General features: G+C 35.2%; 2 protein-coding genes across 4 annotated transcripts; one reads left to right on the top strand and one right to left on the bottom strand.

Moving 5' to 3' along the window:
* Positions 1–1,638: 1,638 nt before the first annotated feature.
* LOC145631123 (putative auxin efflux carrier component 1b) lies at positions 1,639–5,447 on the top strand. Of its 2 annotated transcripts, none has more exons than XM_081683214.1 (6): positions 1,639–3,028; positions 3,693–3,966; positions 4,064–4,149; positions 4,480–4,637; positions 4,748–4,824; positions 5,039–5,447. In XM_081683214.1, exons 1-6 carry the CDS (start codon positions 1,900–1,902, stop codon positions 5,109–5,111), a joined length of 1,797 nt encoding a protein of 598 aa, XP_081539340.1. In that variant the 5' UTR covers positions 1,639–1,899; the 3' UTR covers positions 5,112–5,447. The 2 variants fall into 2 exon arrangements, with proteins under 2 accessions (XP_081539340.1, XP_081539339.1); XM_081683213.1 differs by having other exon boundaries at positions 1,639–3,112.
* A 3,039-nt stretch (positions 5,448–8,486) lies between these two features.
* Positions 8,487–18,253, bottom strand: LOC145632330 (putative helicase MAGATAMA 3). 2 transcript variants are annotated; one of them, XM_081684676.1, is made up of 9 exons: positions 18,117–18,253; positions 17,877–18,014; positions 14,381–15,782; positions 13,580–13,768; positions 12,379–12,474; positions 12,133–12,295; positions 11,886–12,015; positions 9,734–11,500; positions 8,487–9,622 (listed from the first exon to the last, which is right to left on the bottom strand). In XM_081684676.1, exons 3-9 carry the CDS (start codon positions 15,759–15,761, stop codon positions 9,338–9,340), a joined length of 4,011 nt encoding a protein of 1,336 aa, XP_081540802.1. In that variant the 5' UTR covers positions 15,762–15,782; positions 17,877–18,014; positions 18,117–18,253; the 3' UTR covers positions 8,487–9,337. The 2 variants fall into 2 exon arrangements, with proteins under 2 accessions (XP_081540802.1, XP_081540803.1); XM_081684677.1 differs by having other exon boundaries at positions 17,877–18,008.
* Between the last annotated feature and the right edge of the window lie 1,310 nt (positions 18,254–19,563).

Genomic DNA, 19,563 nt, shown 5'->3' with positions numbered 1-19,563 from the left:
CTTAAAGAAGGCTTCCTTTCGTCTTTTCCCTATCGCAGAAAGTCTCACTTTTCTCCCTTTAAATCCCCATCGCCCCGATACGTATAGAACCGATAACGAGTGCTCATTTTGAAATACGTTCACCAGTGATATTTTGAGGGCGAGTCATAGTTAAGGGGTCTTGTCCGCTAATCTTAGTCAAATAATTGTCTTGTATGAGATTCTGTTTCAGTATAATGCATTTTGCTTATCTATAAAATAAATTGAAATAAGGATTAATAATTGCTACATGAGACTACATGAATTTTTTTTATATATTTTCAAGTTTTTCATAAATTAACTTTGATATTTTTTTCTTGACCTTCATAGCTTATTGTTGTGTAAATTAATATTTCACATTTTCAAATTAGTTGCTCCACTAGACTTTTTAAAACCACAATTTCACCATAATGAAATATATTCTCACATGGGGATATTGTCAAATTTTTATAGTATACATTATCAAGATAATTTTAAAAAATTATAATAAATTAGAAGTATATATATAACAAATGTGCATCTTAATAATAGCTAAATTGTAATAAATTGAGTAGTAATACGGAGTATTACCTAAGTTTCATATTATTTGTAATTTTGAAATATTTTATATATCACAAATAATAGCTCAAAGTTGCAAATAATATAAAACAGAGGTAGTAGTATAAATTGAACAAATAAGATAGTACTTTACCAAGTCTAAAGTTTCCAAACCTTATAAACATCTATCTAGGTTTGAAATTCTCTTTTTTTTTTTTAGGTCTAATCAAAACTATTTTTGCTTAAAGATTTTAATTTCTTTAATGAAAATGCATATGATTACCATAATTACAAAGCTAATAATGGAGAAGATGAAACAAATTCAAGCACTAATTTACTCTATTGAATTGGAAATCTTGAGTAATTGTCTCTTTAGAATGTTTATATGGGGTAACTTATACTTCCTCCGTTTTCTTTTAGATGCAACACACACTTTTTCACGGTATTTAAGAAATGTGGGGTTCACATAATATAATACACTTTAAAATAGGATGAGTGGTTGTTAGGAGTGTAATTTAGTGGGTCATATGCTTTAAATAAGGGAAATAATATAGTTTTTCCCTAAAGTAACTTTCCTTTTATAGTATGTTGCAAGTATTGTGCCATTTCCTTTTTAAGGAAGTGTTGCAAGTAAAAAAAAACGGAGGAAGTATTAGATTTGTTTGACAATTCATAATAGAGATAACAATACGAGTACTACCGAGTATCTAAATTTAAATCCTTTTTTAAAAATTAAAATAAAAAAATTCCTTTCCTTTCCATTTCATACTAGATTCCCCCCTAGACAAAAATTCCATACTCCATCACACCATGCAAATCACTATTTTTGGAATTCATTTGAATAGAGGTTTTAACATCCAAATCCAAACAAATTTACAATCTTCAACCCCATTAGATATTTTGTTATTTTTCATTTTTTCCAATCCCAAAAAATTAAAATTTCATTAATTTTTTTTAATAATTTTTTTGGTAAATAAAAAACGCATGGCATTGGCAAAAGACACAAAGACCCAACTTTAATTTCTTTGTCTGCCATACAACCAATCCCTCCATAAATATACTCACACCTTCACTTTCCTTTGCTTCCACCATCTCTCACCAACACCATTTTTCTCTCTCTCCTCTTTTTAGAGCCCTGTGTTTTCTCCCTCTTTTAAAGCTCCAATCTTTCGCCGGAAAATCAACTTTCCGGCGAATTTCCGGCACATTTTCTTCATCCTTACACCCCCACCTCAAATGGGTTAATCCCCATTTTCTCAAAAACACCAAAAAATCTCATCTTTTTCACCTCAAAAACCCCAGAAAAACCCACTTAAAAAAAACCCAAAAAACAGAGCAACAAAAATGATAAAATGGATAGATTTATACCATGTTTTAACAGCAGTAGTTCCACTGTATGTTGCTATGATCTTAGCTTATGGCTCTGTAAAATGGTGGAAAATATTTTCACCAGATCAATGTTCTGGAATCAACAGATTTGTTGCTCTTTTTGCTGTTCCTCTTCTTTCATTCCATTTCATCTCAACAAACGACCCTTATTCCATGAATTACAGATTCATTGCAGCAGATACTCTCCAAAAACTCATCGTTTTATTCATCCTCTTCCTCTGGTCTAAGCTCAGTTCAAGAGGCTCCTTAGAATGGTCAATCACTCTATTTTCTCTCTCAACTTTACCCAACACTCTTGTAATGGGGATTCCCCTGTTAAAGGGTATGTATGGAGATGATTCAGGAACATTAATGGTGCAAATTGTGGTATTACAGTGCATAATTTGGTACACATTAATGTTGTTCTTGTTTGAATACAGAGGTGCTAAGCTTCTAATTTCAGAACAATTTCCTGATTCAGCCGGTTCGATTATATCATTCAAGGTTGATTCCGACATCTTATCCCTTGATGGGAAGGAGCCCCTCGAAACAGAGGCGGCCATTGGAGAGGATGGGAAGATACATGTTAAAGTTAGGAAGTCGACTAGTTCAAGATCCGAAGTGTTTTCTAGACATTCTCATGGATTGAATTCCATGACACCAAGACCATCTAACCTCACAAATGCTGAAATATACTCTTTACAATCTTCAAGGAATCAGACTCCAAGAGGGTCTAGTTTCAATCACACTGATTTCTACTCCTTTGTGAATGGAAAGGGTTTGAGTACTGTTAGTCCTAGAACCTCGAATTATGGAAATGCTGCATTCGACGAGGAAATTGGTTCCGGGGTCCCTGCATTTGGAGCTAGAGGAGGTGGTGGTGGTGGGTCGGGTTACCCGGCACCGCCTACGGCTGGGATATTTTCTCCTGCAACCGGGCCGAACGCGGTGTCGGGTGCCGGTGGTGTAAAGAAAAAGAGTGGCGGTGGTGGTGCAACCGTTGCGGATGGTGGTGGTGGTGGGAAAGATCTTCATATGTTTGTATGGAGTTCAAGTGCTTCACCTGTTTCTGAAGGAGGATTACATGTTTTTAGAGGTGGCAATGGTGGGTATAATAATAATAATAATAATAATATTAATAACAATAATGTTATTAATCATGATCATGGAGCGCTTCCTAATACTAAAGGTCTAATTTCAAACTTTTTATTAATGCATCTTTTTATTTTATGATAGGGTAGATAGATTAATATACTTTTTTAGTTTATACAAAATTGAGTTTTTATTGGATTGTTTGTTTGTTAGTATTTCAATGTTGCTTGTTTTATGTATATTGATTGATTGATTGTTTTAAATTTTTTAATTGGGTGTTATTGGTTTCATGTGATTTTGGTGTTGTAATTTTTAATTTTTGTAGTTAGGGAAGTATATTATAGTTGTTGATGTTGTATTTATGTTGTTTTCCTTTTTTTAAAAGATTCAATTTTTTGGGAGTTTTTGGATTGATGTAATGTGTTTAAATCTCTCCATAATCTACGGGAGTTTTGGTGAGTTTTGTTGGGGATATTGTAGTAATTTGGCTCTTTCTTGTTCAAAATGTTGAGGTATTAGGAAGCATGATTCTATGATTGTTCAAGATTTTGGCTTTATTTGTTGTTTTTTTTAGCAATATATTGTTGGTTAGTAATTTGGTATTAATGAATGCTTCATTAATTAATGGGTTTTACATTACATTAATTAATATTGGGTTAATTTCTACCATAATGTAGATTATGATGATTATGGAAGAGATGAGTTTAGCTTTGGTAAAAATGGCGGGAATGGAGCTGAAGTTGATGGTCCTACACTGTCGAAGCTGGGTTCGAGTTCAACGACCGAGCTCCGGCCTAAAGCCGCTGCTCAGGGTGAAGCTAAGGCGACTAGCATGCCTCCGGCTAGTGTGATGACAAGGCTTATATTGATCATGGTTTGGAGGAAACTTATCAGGAACCCTAACACTTATTCAAGTCTTATTGGTCTTTGTTGGTCCTTGGTCTGTTTTAGGTGTGTAACCTATTAAAATCGGATTTTATAATCTATATTAACCATCATAATGTCAAAATTTTGATTGTTTGTTGCTGAATTTTGGTATATTTTGTAGGTGGCATGTTGAAATGCCTGCGATTGTTGCGAGTTCGATCAAAATTCTGTCGGATGCTGGGCTAGGAATGGCCATGTTCAGTCTCGGTAAGCACTGCTTGGTCCTCTCCGCTCTTTAGCTTTTATACATGGTTTCATCGTTCGACCTCTTTGTTACCCTATAACTACAATGTGTGTATGAGTTACAAAATAATTATTTCGACAAGGAAAAATAAATTTTAGATATAGGCTATTCGAGTTTATTTTATAAGGAGAAACAATATCAGTCAAGCTTCATTTCGGTGATAAGAATGAAGCCTTCCAAGGTTATATCATGAATTTTTTATGGAGTACGCGTACATTGTTTGATCTAAAATGAAGTGTCTGAGTGTACTAGAGGTGTTTAATTGGGGTCTCATTGTATATGTTGAATTGTAGGATTGTTCATGGCATTGCAACCGAAGATAATAGCTTGTGGGAATTCAGTGGCTACGTTTGCTGCAGCAGTAAGGTTTATCACTGGACCGGCTGTCATGGCAGCTGCGTCCATTGCAGTTGGGCTTCGAGGAACCCTCTTACACATCGCCATAGTGCAGGTAATTTGAACTACATTCATACAAGTACTTCTTGAAACCATCCATTTGGTGAATTTTTGGATAAATGTAATGTAGAGCTCACTACTCTTATTGTTTGATTTGATCCTCAGGCTGCTCTACCTCAAGGAATCGTACCATTTGTCTTCGCTAAGGAGTACAATGTCCATCCCGATATCCTCAGCACAGCGTACTAATTCTCTCCCTACTACCGTCAATTCGTGTGTGACCGTGTTACATTTTTGGACTAAATTAACATAGTCGTCATATTAAAACACTAAAACGGGTTAAGAGTACTTATGAAATGTTCGCCCCTATTCTATTGCGTGTTTTATCTGTTAGGCAATTAGCCGGACTCATATCAATCTGGTAAAGCACTAACATGCTTGAAATAAAAAATGCAGTGTGATCTTTGGAATGCTGATAGCTCTACCAATAACACTGGTATATTACATCATACTGGGGCTATTCAGATGAACAGCAGAAGCAGCAAAGCCAGCTATGATATGATTAAAAAAAGCTGGTGGAACACAGAAGGATGGCTAAAGGCAGTGCCACTTTACAGTAGTATTAGTAGTAGATTCTTAACTTTTGGCAGTTCTTTTTTTTTTTTTTTTTTGGTTAAATTTTTAGAAGAAGCCTATTTTGTAATTTATTATCTAACTGGGAGATCATAGAAGAATTTCAAGGTAGAAAAAAGAAGAAAAAAAAGGGTAGATGAGAATTAAAGAGAGAAAAAAGAAAGACAATCTCTGATGAAAAATGAAAAAAGCTGACTTTGGGGGAGAATATTAATTTTGGTTTTTGGTGGTATGTTAACATGTTTGTTTTTTTCAATTTTAACCCCTCTTTAAAATTGGTGCTTTATTTTTGATCTTTTTTTGTGAAGAAAAAAGTGATAAAGCTTTGTCTGTACTTAAGGGTTACATTTACAGATTTACTTTCACCATCAAGGTGCTAGAATCTCTTTTTATATGAAAAAAAGGAAAAAAAAAGGGGGCAATGGATTGCATGAGTTCTTTCACAAAACTTGCTAATCCTAAAAAATAAAAATAAAAATGAAGTAATAAAAAAATTCATAAATATAATATTTTTGAATAAGAGGATTGGTTAAGTTTTTGTAAATTGCTTAAGTTGCAATTATCCATCTTTATTGTTATTGGGCAATGGATAATGTAGTTTTGAACTTTTGATGTATGCAATATTATATACTACCTCCGTTATATGTTATGTGCAACGATTTGACATAAAACAGAGAGAGAAAATGTCTAATCGTTGCACATAACCTGTAACGGAGGTAGTAGTTTGAATTTTAAACTTTGATTACCAAAACATCCCCTCAAAAAAGAAAAAGCAAAGTTTTCGCATTTTTTAATGGACTAACATATTAACCATTAAACTTTTCTTACTCCACACTGGTATATCTTTTCTTGTTCTATTGGAAGAATCTCTAAGGTCGTGTAGATTATTTTCAGTTCACTTCAGCTCTAATAAGTTCAGTTCACTTCTAATAAGTTCAGTTCAGTTTTTAATTTTCTTTTCTCATAAAATATTCATTTTAGTTCAATTCATCAGCTCTAATAAGTTCAGTTTAGTTCAGTTCAGCCAATGAAAACAGACCCTTAACTCTATACTTGAGAAAATTATTGCATGTGTTATTTTATAAAATACGTGGTAATTTAATCATAACAACATTGATGCGTGGTAATCTCATTAGATTTTCTCATCATTAAATTGTGCTTTTTATTTGAACTTGTCTTTTTTAAATGATAACTTGGTTTTACAAAAAAAAAAATAAAAAATAATACTCCTATTACTTTGTAAGGGCCTGTTCTCATACATTTATTTTCAGTTCAATTCAGTTCAGTTCCTAATTTCCTTCTCTTATAAAATATTCATTTTATTTCAGTTCAGTTCAGTTCAGCCGTGTTCAGTCAATGAGAAAATGCCCTAAGTAATAAGGCTATAAAATATGGAATAAAATAATAAAGCATACATATTTAGTTTTTCTCAACTATTTTCAAAAATCATCTGAAATTATAGATTAATATGAAAAGAGGATCAATAAAAACTATTGATAATGAAATGTCGAATCAAGCGCTTTTTTAACAACTAAATTTAAACGGAAGTAGTAACTATTTCTAATTCGTCAATAAATAAAATAATGGTACCATGTACGGAGTAATAGACTAGAAATAGGGTAATAAAGAGGGAGGAAAAAGAGTCTTTAATACAATATGAAAAGGCAAGGTTTTAGGTTTAGGTCGGCTACATTAGAGGCTGCAATAGTACAACAGTGAGTAGTAATCATAATTACTCTTCCTAAAAAGCCGTAACATCTGTTTATAAAAGCATGCAGGATTTCATGAAACACCAATAGTAAAAAGCATATATTATAAAAATTAAAATTATAATAATATTAATTATAGTACAGTACTATGCTATAGCAGTACTTATCACAATTGATTTTAATGATGGTGATTAATTATCATAACATCTTAATCAAACCAGACAATTTGCTGTTGCATCCTGCCTGCCTATGTCAACTTGTTTTCTTTTTTTTCAACTTTTCACTAATTTAATCACTCTCTTCAGCACACATGGTTTGAACTTATTTAACATTTTTTAAGTTATTTCCAAAAAAAAAAAAAAAAAAAAAAAGTGAAATTCAATGTTAAAGTAACATAAACTTTTGAAGATGTTTATGTTCTTTTCTTTTGGGTTGAGCATGCATGCATGCATGTTTTACTATAGATTTTATTCTTTTCTTTTGGGTTTTGTCAAATAGTGAAGTAACTATTTTCGACTTTTCATTAACTAGATTACGAATTATAAAAAAAAAAAAGGGATTATAAAGGGATTCCATCTTATAAGAAAACTCCGGCTACTTAAATTAAAAACAAATTAAAGATTGGAAATATGAAAAGAAACAACCCCAAATCCCCAATATATCGACTTTTGAGCTGTTGTTGAAAACCAAACTTTACGAAATATCTAACATTTACTTGATTTTCATCAAAAGTCATCTATGATAAAATTGGTCATATGTTAGAATGACCCTAAAACTGAAAAAATGGGAAAGACATTTGACTATTTGAGTATCTTATTATTTGAAATTTTGTATTGCTCAAAGATTTATCTAACCTAAAATCTTTCAATAGATTCGCCTATATTTTATATCCTGTGCAGTGGAAATGGTTCATATATTTGTTAAGTACTCTTGTATAAAATTTTCTCCCTGTATATTCATGGACCAAAACCACAATTCTACAATGCAAGTTATACATTGCACATTATTTCTCAACACTTGGCCTTTTGCGGATATGCCTCGATAAATTTTCATCTTATGGACAATGAAATACACACACACAAAAAAAAAAAAAAAAAAAACACTCTTATCTAAGAACAAGTAATACTCTACTATCAATATCTTCTAGATTTAGTTGTGTATTCAATTGTCACATTATATTACTGAGTTTAAAAAACAGAGAGAGGGAAGTAAGGGTCTATTCTCTTCAGATTATTTTCAGTTCAGTTCTTAATTTCCTTCTCTCATAAAATATTCAGTTCAGCCCAGTCAATCAGAAACTCAGAACAGGCCCTAAACCAACATGTACTGCGTATATCCTCACAATACCAAGTATCTTACAGTGTCTAAAACAAATCGCATAATCAGTGCAGACACTCATGCACATGAATACGATACAGATTTTCATGCATACAAACTCCCTAGGATTATTTTTAAACATGATTAATATCAGATTTTAAATGGGAAGAACAAAAGGAAACAGAAATGAAATTAATACAATAGTACTTCAAAGCAAGAATAATTAAAAGCTAAATCACCAGACCTGCAAAAGAAAGAATTCTTCATCTATTGCTGAATTGTGTATGTACAAAATTGTTCCACAAGCATACTTTTTGCCTGTTGACTAGTAGAATATTCTTGTACAAATCATGTACTTTTTCTATAAATTTCTTTTAATAAATGCAAAAAATATGAATAAAAGGTAGTTTCCTGCTATAACTGAGATTAGACAAACGATCATAATGCTCATGCACGTTCCAAATATATGCATAGCATCCTCAAATGGCAATTGCAAGTAGCTCTGTATAGCAGCAGGCCAGCAGCACAGATCATTGAAGTCACCAGCCTCGGCACGAGTACAAAGTCATCAAGCCGCTAAATTCCATTGAGGTATAGCATCAGCAGCTAGCCAACAAAATCATAGCTCTCTATACTTGCCAATAGTTACTCCAGAAAACGAGACAACCGTGTCTCCTCTGAAGTCCCTCATTACCAATCAATCATGTTGAAGTAATTGGAGAGATTCAACCAAAGCATGCACGACTTGTGCTGAAGCAAAGTGCTTTCCATGCAGCAAAACTTCATGGCCAAGTAACGCACTGAGCCATCAATGTTGGCAAAGAGCCACTAAAAATTCACAATGCCAAGAGACGAATCAGTATCTTTCAGCTGATTTGATTCTTTTCAGAAAGTTCCGTACACGAAAAAGATGTAGTCAAATCAGTAGCAACTATTTCTGACAGCACAGACTTTTTCAACGGCTTGACGACCAGTCAAGTGCTTCCACTTAATCCCCAGCATGTCTGCTTCTTCTAAATGCCAAAATACCGGGACCTCCTGGTTAAAAAATGTCCTTGAGGAAATCCTGATCAATGTCACCAGTGATTAGAGGTTCTTAGTCCTTGCGATTAGAGAAATGCTTTGGTTTTTCTTCATCTAAAACCGGCCCGGCCTTGGACTCTGCGTGCACATCATACAACCTAGGTCGTGGACCACCTGGGCGTGAGCTCCTAGCACCAGAGGAAAATTTACTAGAAAAAGAGTTGTAAGGAGGTCCTTTGGTTATCAAAAATTCTTTTGGAAGTGAATCCATATCCATGTAACAATTTCGAGCTTTTGCATCTGTAATCAAGGCTCCCCAGTCATCAGATTGCATCAGAGCATTAGCATTCCCCATGACCTGTCAAAAAAATGAATTACAAAATCAGCGCATACTAACATGAATAAACAATCCTCTCCCATTACACGACTCAGAATAAATCAATACTTAAAAAGAAAGTTTTTACAATACCCAAAGAGCTCTTCGTGCTCGAGTAAGTGCAACATTCATTCGACGAATATCAGCAACAAAACCAACTCCATGATTAGAGGCACGAACACAAGACATAATAATGACATCACGTTCTTGCCCCTGAAAAGCATCCACAGTATTTATGTACAGATCTCTTCCTTCCTCGGAATTGAGGACATCCTCAAACTCACGTTGCAGACATTTTAACTGCAGCTTATACGGTGTTATTATACCCACAGTGACTTTACCCAATCCCAATGATTTTGCTGTTTTATGAAGATGCTCATACATACGAAGACAGAATTGAGCTTCATGTACATTCTGATATGAAACTGATCCACCTCTGTGTGACTCACGACCATGAGTGATATCAAAAAACACATATGGTCTAAGTAAAGGATCTTGGTAGTATTTCTCATCAGGCTGGCTAGCAACACTTTCACTGTCTGTAAGCCGCCCCTGATAAAAGTACCTTGAAGGAAAGTCCCTGATTTGAGGATGCATTCTATACTGCACAGATAATAGCATCGTTGGACAGCCAGCCTGCTGAAATCTCTCAAAAAGACTTCTGCTATACAGTAAAGTTCCAGCTGCCTTGCTAATGACCGTAGCAGGAAGCTGCTGAGGATCACCTACAAGAACACAACGGGCTGCTCCAAGAGCAAGAGGAGGAAGGATACCCACTTCACTGGCCTGTGCTGCTTCATCAATCACAACCATATCAAAGCCATGAGTAAGACGTGAAAATAACTTGCGACCACTACTTGAGAGTGTAGTGAACACAACCTCAGCCTCATTAGCAAAACTCGTTTCTAGACTGGCACGAGCTTCCTCCAAATTAAAACCGCTGCCGGGACGAAATTTCCCTTCTAAAATGAGAAGACGAGACATTTCAACCAGGACTTTATCCCTTTCTTCAACTACTGCAGCAAGATTTTGCAATAAAGCATCACGATTCTGGTCCCGAGCCATAAGAACATCAGGATCTACTCCAACAGAACCTTGGGAACGGCCAGCAGCTGCAGCTGAATTCAGTTGAACCTGAAGAGTAGTCATCTGGCGAGACAAATGAGCTTCACGGCCTCTCAGCTGCTGTAACCATCCAAAGATTTCATCACGAGTTTTGATCAAAAGCTGCTCAGTTCTACGTTCGACAGAGACAGCTTGTGCTGCTCGTGACTGTGTATCAACACCAACACGTGCTACATCTGGTCTATAAACCTTCATCTCTCCGTCTATGAATCCACGATCAAGAACACGTGCAAGCAATTCATCTGTAGCAGCATTAGATGGAGCACATACCAGCATTCTAGGTTTTGGACAAAGTTTTGGTAAAGTGCGAAAAAGATTCTCATCCATGCTTCGCAAAACTTCATCAATAGATCCCGAAGAACTATTGTCAGCATTTCTGTCATTATTTTGCTTATAGCTTTCAGGTGCCAATTTTTTCAGCAAAGCTGTATAATAATGTTGATATTGAACCAGATGAATCACATTCAGCATTCCCCACACTGTATGTGTCTTTCCAGTTCCAGGAGGACCTTGAACTAAAGTAAATGGCCATGGCTCTTGTCTTTTTGTCAACCCATTACTAGTACCAGCCGCTGTGTGCATTGCAGCCCACTGAATTGCTGATAGCTGAGGAGCATTAAAAGTCCTATGAAGATGATCAACAAAATTTGGAGTGAAGCATTCAGGAATTGCAGGAGTTTGTTCTTCGTATTTGGGGAATTGTTCAGCACTTGGCTTTAGTATTGCATTTTGCATCTGTAATAGTTGAGTTGAAATTTGGTTTATGATAACATTGAAGAATTCATTCAGATTTTATGAAGGGAAGGGAGGGGGAGGGAAGGGAAGGGAAGGGGAGGAAGAGGTAAGGGACAGGAAGGAGGACAAGGGATAAAGGGTAGGGACAGTGAAAAGAGAAAATGAGGAAGCAAGGGAAGAAGTATGCTTCTATATTCCTTCCGAATCAGAGGAAAAAAGATGAAAGTTTTGGTTTATTAAAAGGGAAAGGACGGATCCCTCCAATTCTTTTCCCTATTCTCTGCCCTTACTATTTCCAAAAAAAAAGAAAATAGACCCCTCACTCTCACTGTCCTCCCTTTCCCTTCAAGGTTTCTAATCAAACACACAATAAAATAAATTTCACCTGAACATTTAGGCGGCGAAAGGCGTGCAATGCAACATACTCCCGTTGTGTTGTTGCAAGGGAGCCAAGTACACTTAAGAACCAGATGCTTCTAGGCTGAAGTTTTTTCACTACATGATCATTATCAGTGCTGTACAGGAAGTATAGATTATTTTAGACTCTGCAAGAATAGTAATCAATGGTATACAACGGTATAATATGCAGAGCATAAATAAACTTGAGACAAATTTGATGTCTTTTAACTGACCTATTTGGATCATAAGAATCCCCAACAAAAAAATGAAGTATTGCACCCTGAGGATCGCGAATGTCAAGAGGAATGTGTCTTCTGACTGTACCCACAGTACGTGCACTCCCTTCAGGCTCTTCGTGTTCTTCAGCAGATGAATTACCATTTCTCCTAGATCTGGCTGCTCCAAACAACAAATAAAAAATTATCTATATGTACTGTATGTACAGATGAAGCAAAAAACCAAATAAGATAAGGACAAACCTGAACCAGGCCTTGGAGAAGAAAGAACTGCAACATCACCCTCCTTAAAAGTCCATTTGGTCTCATTTGCAGGTAGAACCACCACATCATACCATCCTAGCTCCAAAAAAAATAAAAACAGGTAAGGCGCCAAGTATACACATATAAATCTAATAGTAACCTCATTATTATTATTATTATTAATTATTACGAGTAATATTTTTTTCTTGTCACAGTCAGACAGCATATTATTACACTTCAGAGATAAGACACATTTTTCCAGTAAGAACTAGAGAGAAAGAAAAACAACAAAGTGACCAACATATCATGGAATCAGGTATTGCTAAATTGGTATCAGAAACAGATTTGGGTGTTTGACACATTAATTTTGGAAATAATGAATATAAAGATGCCTTCCATAATTTGGAACACAGGTAAAAAGACAATTTTATGGAGAACTACATTTTATATACAAAGTGCCACATTTACAAACTACATATAATAAAGATATCATAACAGCTGCTTCATAAGATACTCTGTTTGAAATAAAGATCCAAGTTTTCTTCTCAAACTTTAAAATATTCAGTACCATCAACTAGAGTACAACACTAACACTCTATGTTACTCATACTTTTCACTTCACTTCATGTACCATCAACTAGGGTACGACACTATCACACTAGCACTTTAAGTTACTCCTACTTTTTACTTCATGTACCCGTGTTGGATCCTAAACACTCCAGCATGATTAAGGACACTTTGACATTTCATTTTGGCCCAGAATCAAGTAAAGTTTCACCAAATAGCAGTCGGACAGACACTTAGACAGACATCACAAATACCTGAGTCCAAGTAACACTGCTACAACTCATAGCCAAAAGGCAACACAGAAATGATCAAGGTAGAATGTCTACACATATTACTCTCCCTCTTCCTGGTTTTTTTCTTCCCTAAAGTAATCATGCCAAAGTGCAGCTTCCAATGTCTAAGCCATATTATATACCTGGCTGTGCGTTGATTCATGTCAACACATGATGTAGGAGCCAAAGTTTGGGCAATAGCTGCTGATGTAGCTATTCTGGTTAAATTGCACCAAGTTCCTTGACTAATCACCAAAGGTTGGAGAATCAACCCAGAAGCTTAAACATTTGCTTTTACATTAAGAAGTAAAAACTTGCTGCTCTTACTAAATCACGTGTAGGAAAAGAAATATCCATATTACCTCTTTCACGCCTTTCGATAGATTTCACACGGACCATCACATGCGCATCTCTCGAAGATGTTTCAGTTAACTCCTCCCATGTGCTGTATAGCTGCGCTCGACACTCCTCAAAAAGCAAAGGCTCAAAAACCCTAATATAATCTTCTACTGATTCAAACCGACCAGGGACACATTGAAGTTCAGATTCCTCTGCCAAAAGTTAAAAAAAAAAAAAAAAAAAAAAAAGACCAGTCAGGAATTGAAGCAATAAATTATAAATAGAACAAAAAAAAAAGAGGGCTTTGTTCCGCAAAACGAATCAAGGATATCCATTATAAACCAGTCTAGGAGTCACTTCATAAAAGTGCACATGTATGCTTTTATTTATACAGAATGCACTTCCATTTTCCATGCTCAATCAACTACTCCTAGTATATAAATGGCCTAGGAAGAACTATCAGTTGATTGTTTGGGATTCTAAAATATCTAAAAGTTAACATTAAAAATATTTTTTTATATAAAAATGACGATGCAATAGCCATTGTAATAATTTTCTCCATTTGTCAAAGGATAATGGAATGCATAACCAATTTTAAATCATTTAATACCAAGTTCTTATTTGCATCACCTCTAATGTTTAGAACATGAAATTGAATAGCAAAATAAAATTGTACAACCACAAATTTAAGACAACAAAAAATGTGTCTAAGATGATAGATAGTGTAAAATAAACAAAAATTAAATATTAAAAAAAAAAAAAAAAAAAAAAGGCCAGCCTGATTAATACATGCACATACAAACAAAATACTTAAATATATGTACCTGGATTATGCCAAAACTTTTCACTAGTCACTTCTCGCAAAAGACGCTCCACTGAAGTATCTTGATATTGGTTATTGGTCACAAGTTGCCTCTTAGGAGGATTTTTTTTGTTTAACAGTTTTACATCAACTGAGCTTGAGCCATGGCTACTTGAAGCTAGCTTCCTTGATTGGGTCTGTGGATCCTTAGACTGCCTTGAATCAGTAGGTTGTTTCCACAAATTAGGCTTACTGTTTCCCTCTGCTGAGAGATCATTTGAACTATTTAATCTTCTAGGCCTAGCTAGAAGCCCTGCATTCAAATCACTGTTGGATTCAGATTTACGATCAATAGGTTCCATGGAACTACGTTCTTCATTGCACGGCAAATCAACCTGATTTTGATCCTTAGTTGCCTGCTCATTCTGCTTTTCTCCATTACGCTCTGCAGATAACCGTAAACTTCGGGTTCCCTTGACCGGACGAGTGCCAATAGGTATTGGAACAGTCTGCCTTTTAGGAGTTGAAGACTTTACTGCACCAGCTTGCTTAGCATCTTCTATATTTAGAAACATTGTTTTCCGGCTCCGCTTTTTGCCCAGCATTGCTTCTTTATGCTCATCAAGCTTGTGTTTACCTAGACTATTAGCACATTTCAAAGCATGAATCGCTTCAACTCCTTTTACTTCCTTTTGTTTAGGGACAGGCTCTAAATCTCCCTGAATATCCATGGAAGAATTAAGTTCAACATTTCCATTCAAATTCTGGCTGGTGCCACCTGCAATATCATTTGCTAAAGCATCCGATCTAGCTGAAGAATAATCATGATGACTTTTCTTGGAATCAGCAGGACTAGAATCACGGGAATTTCTCTTCAAGGACTTCCCAGAAGAAGATTTATTTACTGCTACACCAGCAACTCCTTGCTCATTTAAGTCTTTGTTGCTGCTGGGAGATGATTTTTCTGACACACTTTGGCTTAAAAGGGGCTCAGTAAATTCCCCATCAGACCATTCTCCTTCTTCTTTTTCGATAGCTTGAGAATTTTTATTGCCTAAATTTACCATTGTTACCTCTTTCCTATCACTATTTTCACCTACTTCGGGCAATGAGGCTGTGTTAAAATCCATATCTCCAGCCCTTTTCTGATCATCAATTCTATCTAATCTGGACTCTTTTATTCTAACAAAAGGTTGAAAACCAGAAACAGAAGAAGCGTGAGAAAAGGCATTGTTATTTACAATGCTGGGTGGGGCAACTGATGACACAAGAAGATCAGAAGTGCAAGAATTTAGAGAGGGGAGAACTTTTTGAGGCTGGACACCAGGTGAAACATCAATCTCTTCATCAACTTCCGCGGGGGTTTCATTAAGATCAAATAATGGCCTCCCACGGGATCCCATTTCTCACATACATTCATAAACCTGTGACATTAATTTCAAAAAAGATTCAGTTTTTTTCCAGCTATAACTTGTCAAATATACTTGAACTGTCAGAAATGATTTGAAAATAAGTGAGTATAAGCAATTCATATTGACACAAAAGTTATAGAATTCTGCAACAGTCCAGATGATACAAAAACTTCAATTATGCACCATTTTTAGCAAGAATTATTGAAAAGACTGGTAAAAATGTAGACATAGATACAAATTACTTTTCTGTCAATTTGTAATTTAGCTATTTTCAGAAAGTTTTCCAAACACTTACTTCATCTTTATACAAACATTACTTCTAAAAGAGCCCTTAACTTTCTCATTTTCAAAGACTACCAACTCCAAAAGGAGATGCCACATTCATTTAAATAAGTTATACGTGGGCATTGAATCACTATGGATAGGGAAGCGTTATCTTACAAAATGTGATTTAATAATTTTTCCGCAATCCCCATCTAAATGGGCAAAAAAAGTTAGCAAACATAAGGAAGCCCCACAACCCTGAGCAACACCCCCCCCCCCCAAATGTTATAGATTAATAGTGGGGAAAAAAAAAAGAGAGAGAAAGAGAGAGAGAGAGAGAGAATAGAGAAATCTTCACAATCCTATCACTGACTTAGACCTAGAACTTGCTACACAGAAATCAATCAGCCACCACATGTGATCACCCATAGCCATCAGATCATGTCATGTTTGTGTTATTCTGGGAATCTGGGTCAGTTTTAACCATTTGAGTGCATTCAGATTCCGATAATTAGGGCAAATATCGCACTTTCAAGCCTTATCGACTGGCAGCAATTGTCAAGCCAATGTGGTCACACAGGTAAAATTTAATCAAATTTTTACTAATATTATCATGTCAATAAAGGTCAAGCCATGTTGAACACATTCGAGTTGGACAAAGTGAGTTGGAAAATGTAATGAGTATAAGTGTAAAACTAATTTCTAGGTCGAAATTTAACACTTCCAATTAATAATAATCAGTTTCAACTTTCAATGGTTCAATTGAGTTTGAGGTTTTAATCAAATTTAGTAAATAACACATTGACTTCAATTGGGTTTTCGTTTTTTCTTAGGATAGTGGATGTGTTCATATATAAACCACATAGAATGAGGATTGAGATTTTTCTAGCACTGGGAACACTTCAGGTTTGGGTTTCATCTGTCAAATTTTGTTTACAGTGGTCTAATCTACGATGACCAATTGCTTGGGGCTTTTTGGTCAATATACGGTTGGTTTCTCACTGACAATCTTTCGCAACTCACCACTACACCAACCTACATCTCAAAACCCGCACATGTAAACACCCCCCTCCTCATAATTCATTACTTCCAATCAAATACCAGCAAGGTAAGGTATATCAATAAACAGAAATTTCATGGTACTAGTGCTGGGTGTTTTAGATTTCTAGAAGAAGTCAAGAGTAAGAATCTCACAATAATTGTTTTAGCAAGACATAAAATCCGCAAGTTTCTTCCATCACTACCATGACAACAGGGGCAGGGAGTAATGGTAACATATAATAGGCTGTTCCCATTGACACACCACATAAAAACTTGTATATTTTGTCTACTGTCTACATAACCTTCATTGTCAAATATTAATCTCTACAGTCCCAAATCATCTTATCATCCAATATCAGTGAATAAAAAATCAGCAGTCAACAAAGCATCAAAAACAAGTTAGTGACTAAACAGACACGCTCGGACTGGCAAATAAAACTGATCAATAACAAAATCAGTCTCCAAATATTACATCGAGCAAACTCAGGGCACAATGGCAACACCATACCAAAAACATAGTGCACATTAAGACAATGTCATATAATGCCCAAATACCTCAACCTGCGCAAACTAAACTTTAAGATAGGTTCATTAGAGCCTAACTCAACTCGAATTCGACAGAATAAACTCGGCTCGATTATGCAACACATAAACAACCAAATTTGACCACTCAATCATCAAATTAGGCTCCAAGAAAATCACATAAAAACAAATTGAAGATAGCAAAATTGCAGCAACAAAATCACTAATAATAAGCAATCATAACTTGAATAATCACAACCAAATAGTTCAATAATCCACCTTAAAAGAACCCGGCTTTCGCTGAAATTGGATCTGAGGAGTCCGATAACCCGGAAACAAGCAAACTTCAGGTATACAGTTAGTTCTGAAGCGATTCTCTTGTTGACTTCGGATCTGAGAATCAACCTAACCCTAAAACTAACAATAAAATTAACGATAGTGTGAAAATTAAACCCTAGATTGTGAAATTAATATTCGATGATTAAAATTAAAATAAGAAAAGGAAAGGTGTATTATTACCTTAGAAGATGGCTTCAATGGAGGAGAGAGAAAGCTTGGAAGTGCGCTTCAATGGAGAAGTGAAGAGTATGCTTCAATGGAGGAGAGAGAAAGAGAGAGAAGTTGCAGCGTAAAAGTGAAAAGCTCCAATTGGGAGAAAAATTAAACTGAAATTATAGGAAGATGAAATCGGGAAATTTAATCAAACGAATATAATGTCATCCATCAGATCTGGATATTATCTACGGTTAACATTCATTCTCGTACCAAAAATAATACTCCTCCATCAATACCTGAATATTTGATACACTTTGACTTATCGTAACTTTGACTAAGTATCAAAATCTTTGATTGTGTATTAGTTAGTAGAAGTAACTATAGTATTACGTATTGTATTTTCATGTTTCATGTTTTGTTAACTTCATCGGTTTTTGCTGATTTATGTCAAGGTGTCAACCTGCGGAGTGTGTGTTATAATTTGTTGCTAAGGTAGTGTTGTAACTCGAAATCAAGTGTTCTTAAGAGCTCGAGATCGCATAGGATAAGAACCAAATCACCATATAGTGAGTTAATGCGAAAGCAGCTCTTCTTTCATTGCATCGAGCCATAAATTTCTCTCATCAGATGAAAGTACTTCCTGATAACTCTCTGGCTTTCTTTTCTAACTCTCATATCACATCCAGGCATCGGTTCGTAGAACTTATAAAAAAAAGATGGGTTAAGGGTGAATTTCTCTTTTTTAGCTAGAATCAAAAGGTCGTGAGCCAGTGGCGGGGGATTGATGGTGGTTCTTGTTAATCACTAATTTAGGAACGTTATGAGAAATTGTTGAGTCTAAATTTTTGGCACAAGGTGAAATGCTAATAAACCTAATTCTTTCGAGAATCTACGTTGATTTGTTACCAATTTCATCGTCTTTTTACAAATTTTTGTTGCATATTTTCTTGAATTAAAGTAGTTTTTGCGTTTTTCTAGCAATAAATAAATAAGGAAGAATATCTCTATCATTAGGTATTTGATTTTTTTGCTTTTAACTCTACTGAGATAAATCACGTGTGTTTCTTGCTTTCTTCGTTGGATAGAATGGAAACATTGCTACTGTAACATTTGTAGTGATCTTCGGCTGAAATTTACATTAGTTCTCTTCATGTTGACATGATGTACAAATGCAATGGTGATTTAAACCGATTATTCACCGCAAATTAAGAGTATTGTTGGTTCTGAAGCAACTAATTGTGTTTTCTTGTTACTCGGTCGTTTTGTCAAAAGCTCTGGACTTTTTAGAGGCTTATAGTATTAGTCAACTTCATTGGTTTTGTACATCTAAAATCCGATTGTTTGATTTACTCCTTGCAAACTCCAACTCATCTTAAACTTTTTTGACTAGTAAAAACATTCATTTTTTATACCTCAAAAAAGTTGCACATAGCTTTCTTTCCTAGTTATCAATGTTATATCTTTCGAAATA

This window comes from Chenopodium album, chromosome 5, assembly GCF_948465745.1.
Source record: "Chenopodium album chromosome 5, dcCheAlbu1.1, whole genome shotgun sequence".
NCBI lineage: Eukaryota > Viridiplantae > Streptophyta > Magnoliopsida > Caryophyllales > Amaranthaceae > Chenopodium > Chenopodium album.
Note: the sequence above shows the minus strand (reverse complement) of the source record. Positions and strands in the feature narration are given on the sequence as shown.

Bases quoted from the DNA above. Each gene is read 5' to 3' on its own strand.
- LOC145632330 (XM_081684676.1), bottom strand. From the start codon at position 15,761: ATGGGATCCCGTGGGAGGCCATTATTTGATCTTAATGAAACCCCCGCG. The intron at 13,769-14,380 runs GTACATATATTT...AACTTTTGGCAG, and splicing joins AAAGTTTTGGCATAATCCAG to AGGAATCTGAACTTCAATGT. The intron at 12,016-12,132 runs GTCAGTTAAAAG...CTTCCTGTACAG, and splicing joins GATTCTTATGATCCAAATAG to CACTGATAATGATCATGTAG.
- LOC145631123 (XM_081683213.1), top strand. From the start codon at position 1,900: ATGATAAAATGGATAGATTTATACCATGTTTTAACAGCAGTAGTTCCA. The intron at 3,967-4,063 runs GTGTGTAACCTA...TATATTTTGTAG, and splicing joins TGGTCCTTGGTCTGTTTTAG to GTGGCATGTTGAAATGCCTG. The intron at 4,150-4,479 runs GTAAGCACTGCT...GTTGAATTGTAG, and splicing joins AATGGCCATGTTCAGTCTCG to GATTGTTCATGGCATTGCAA.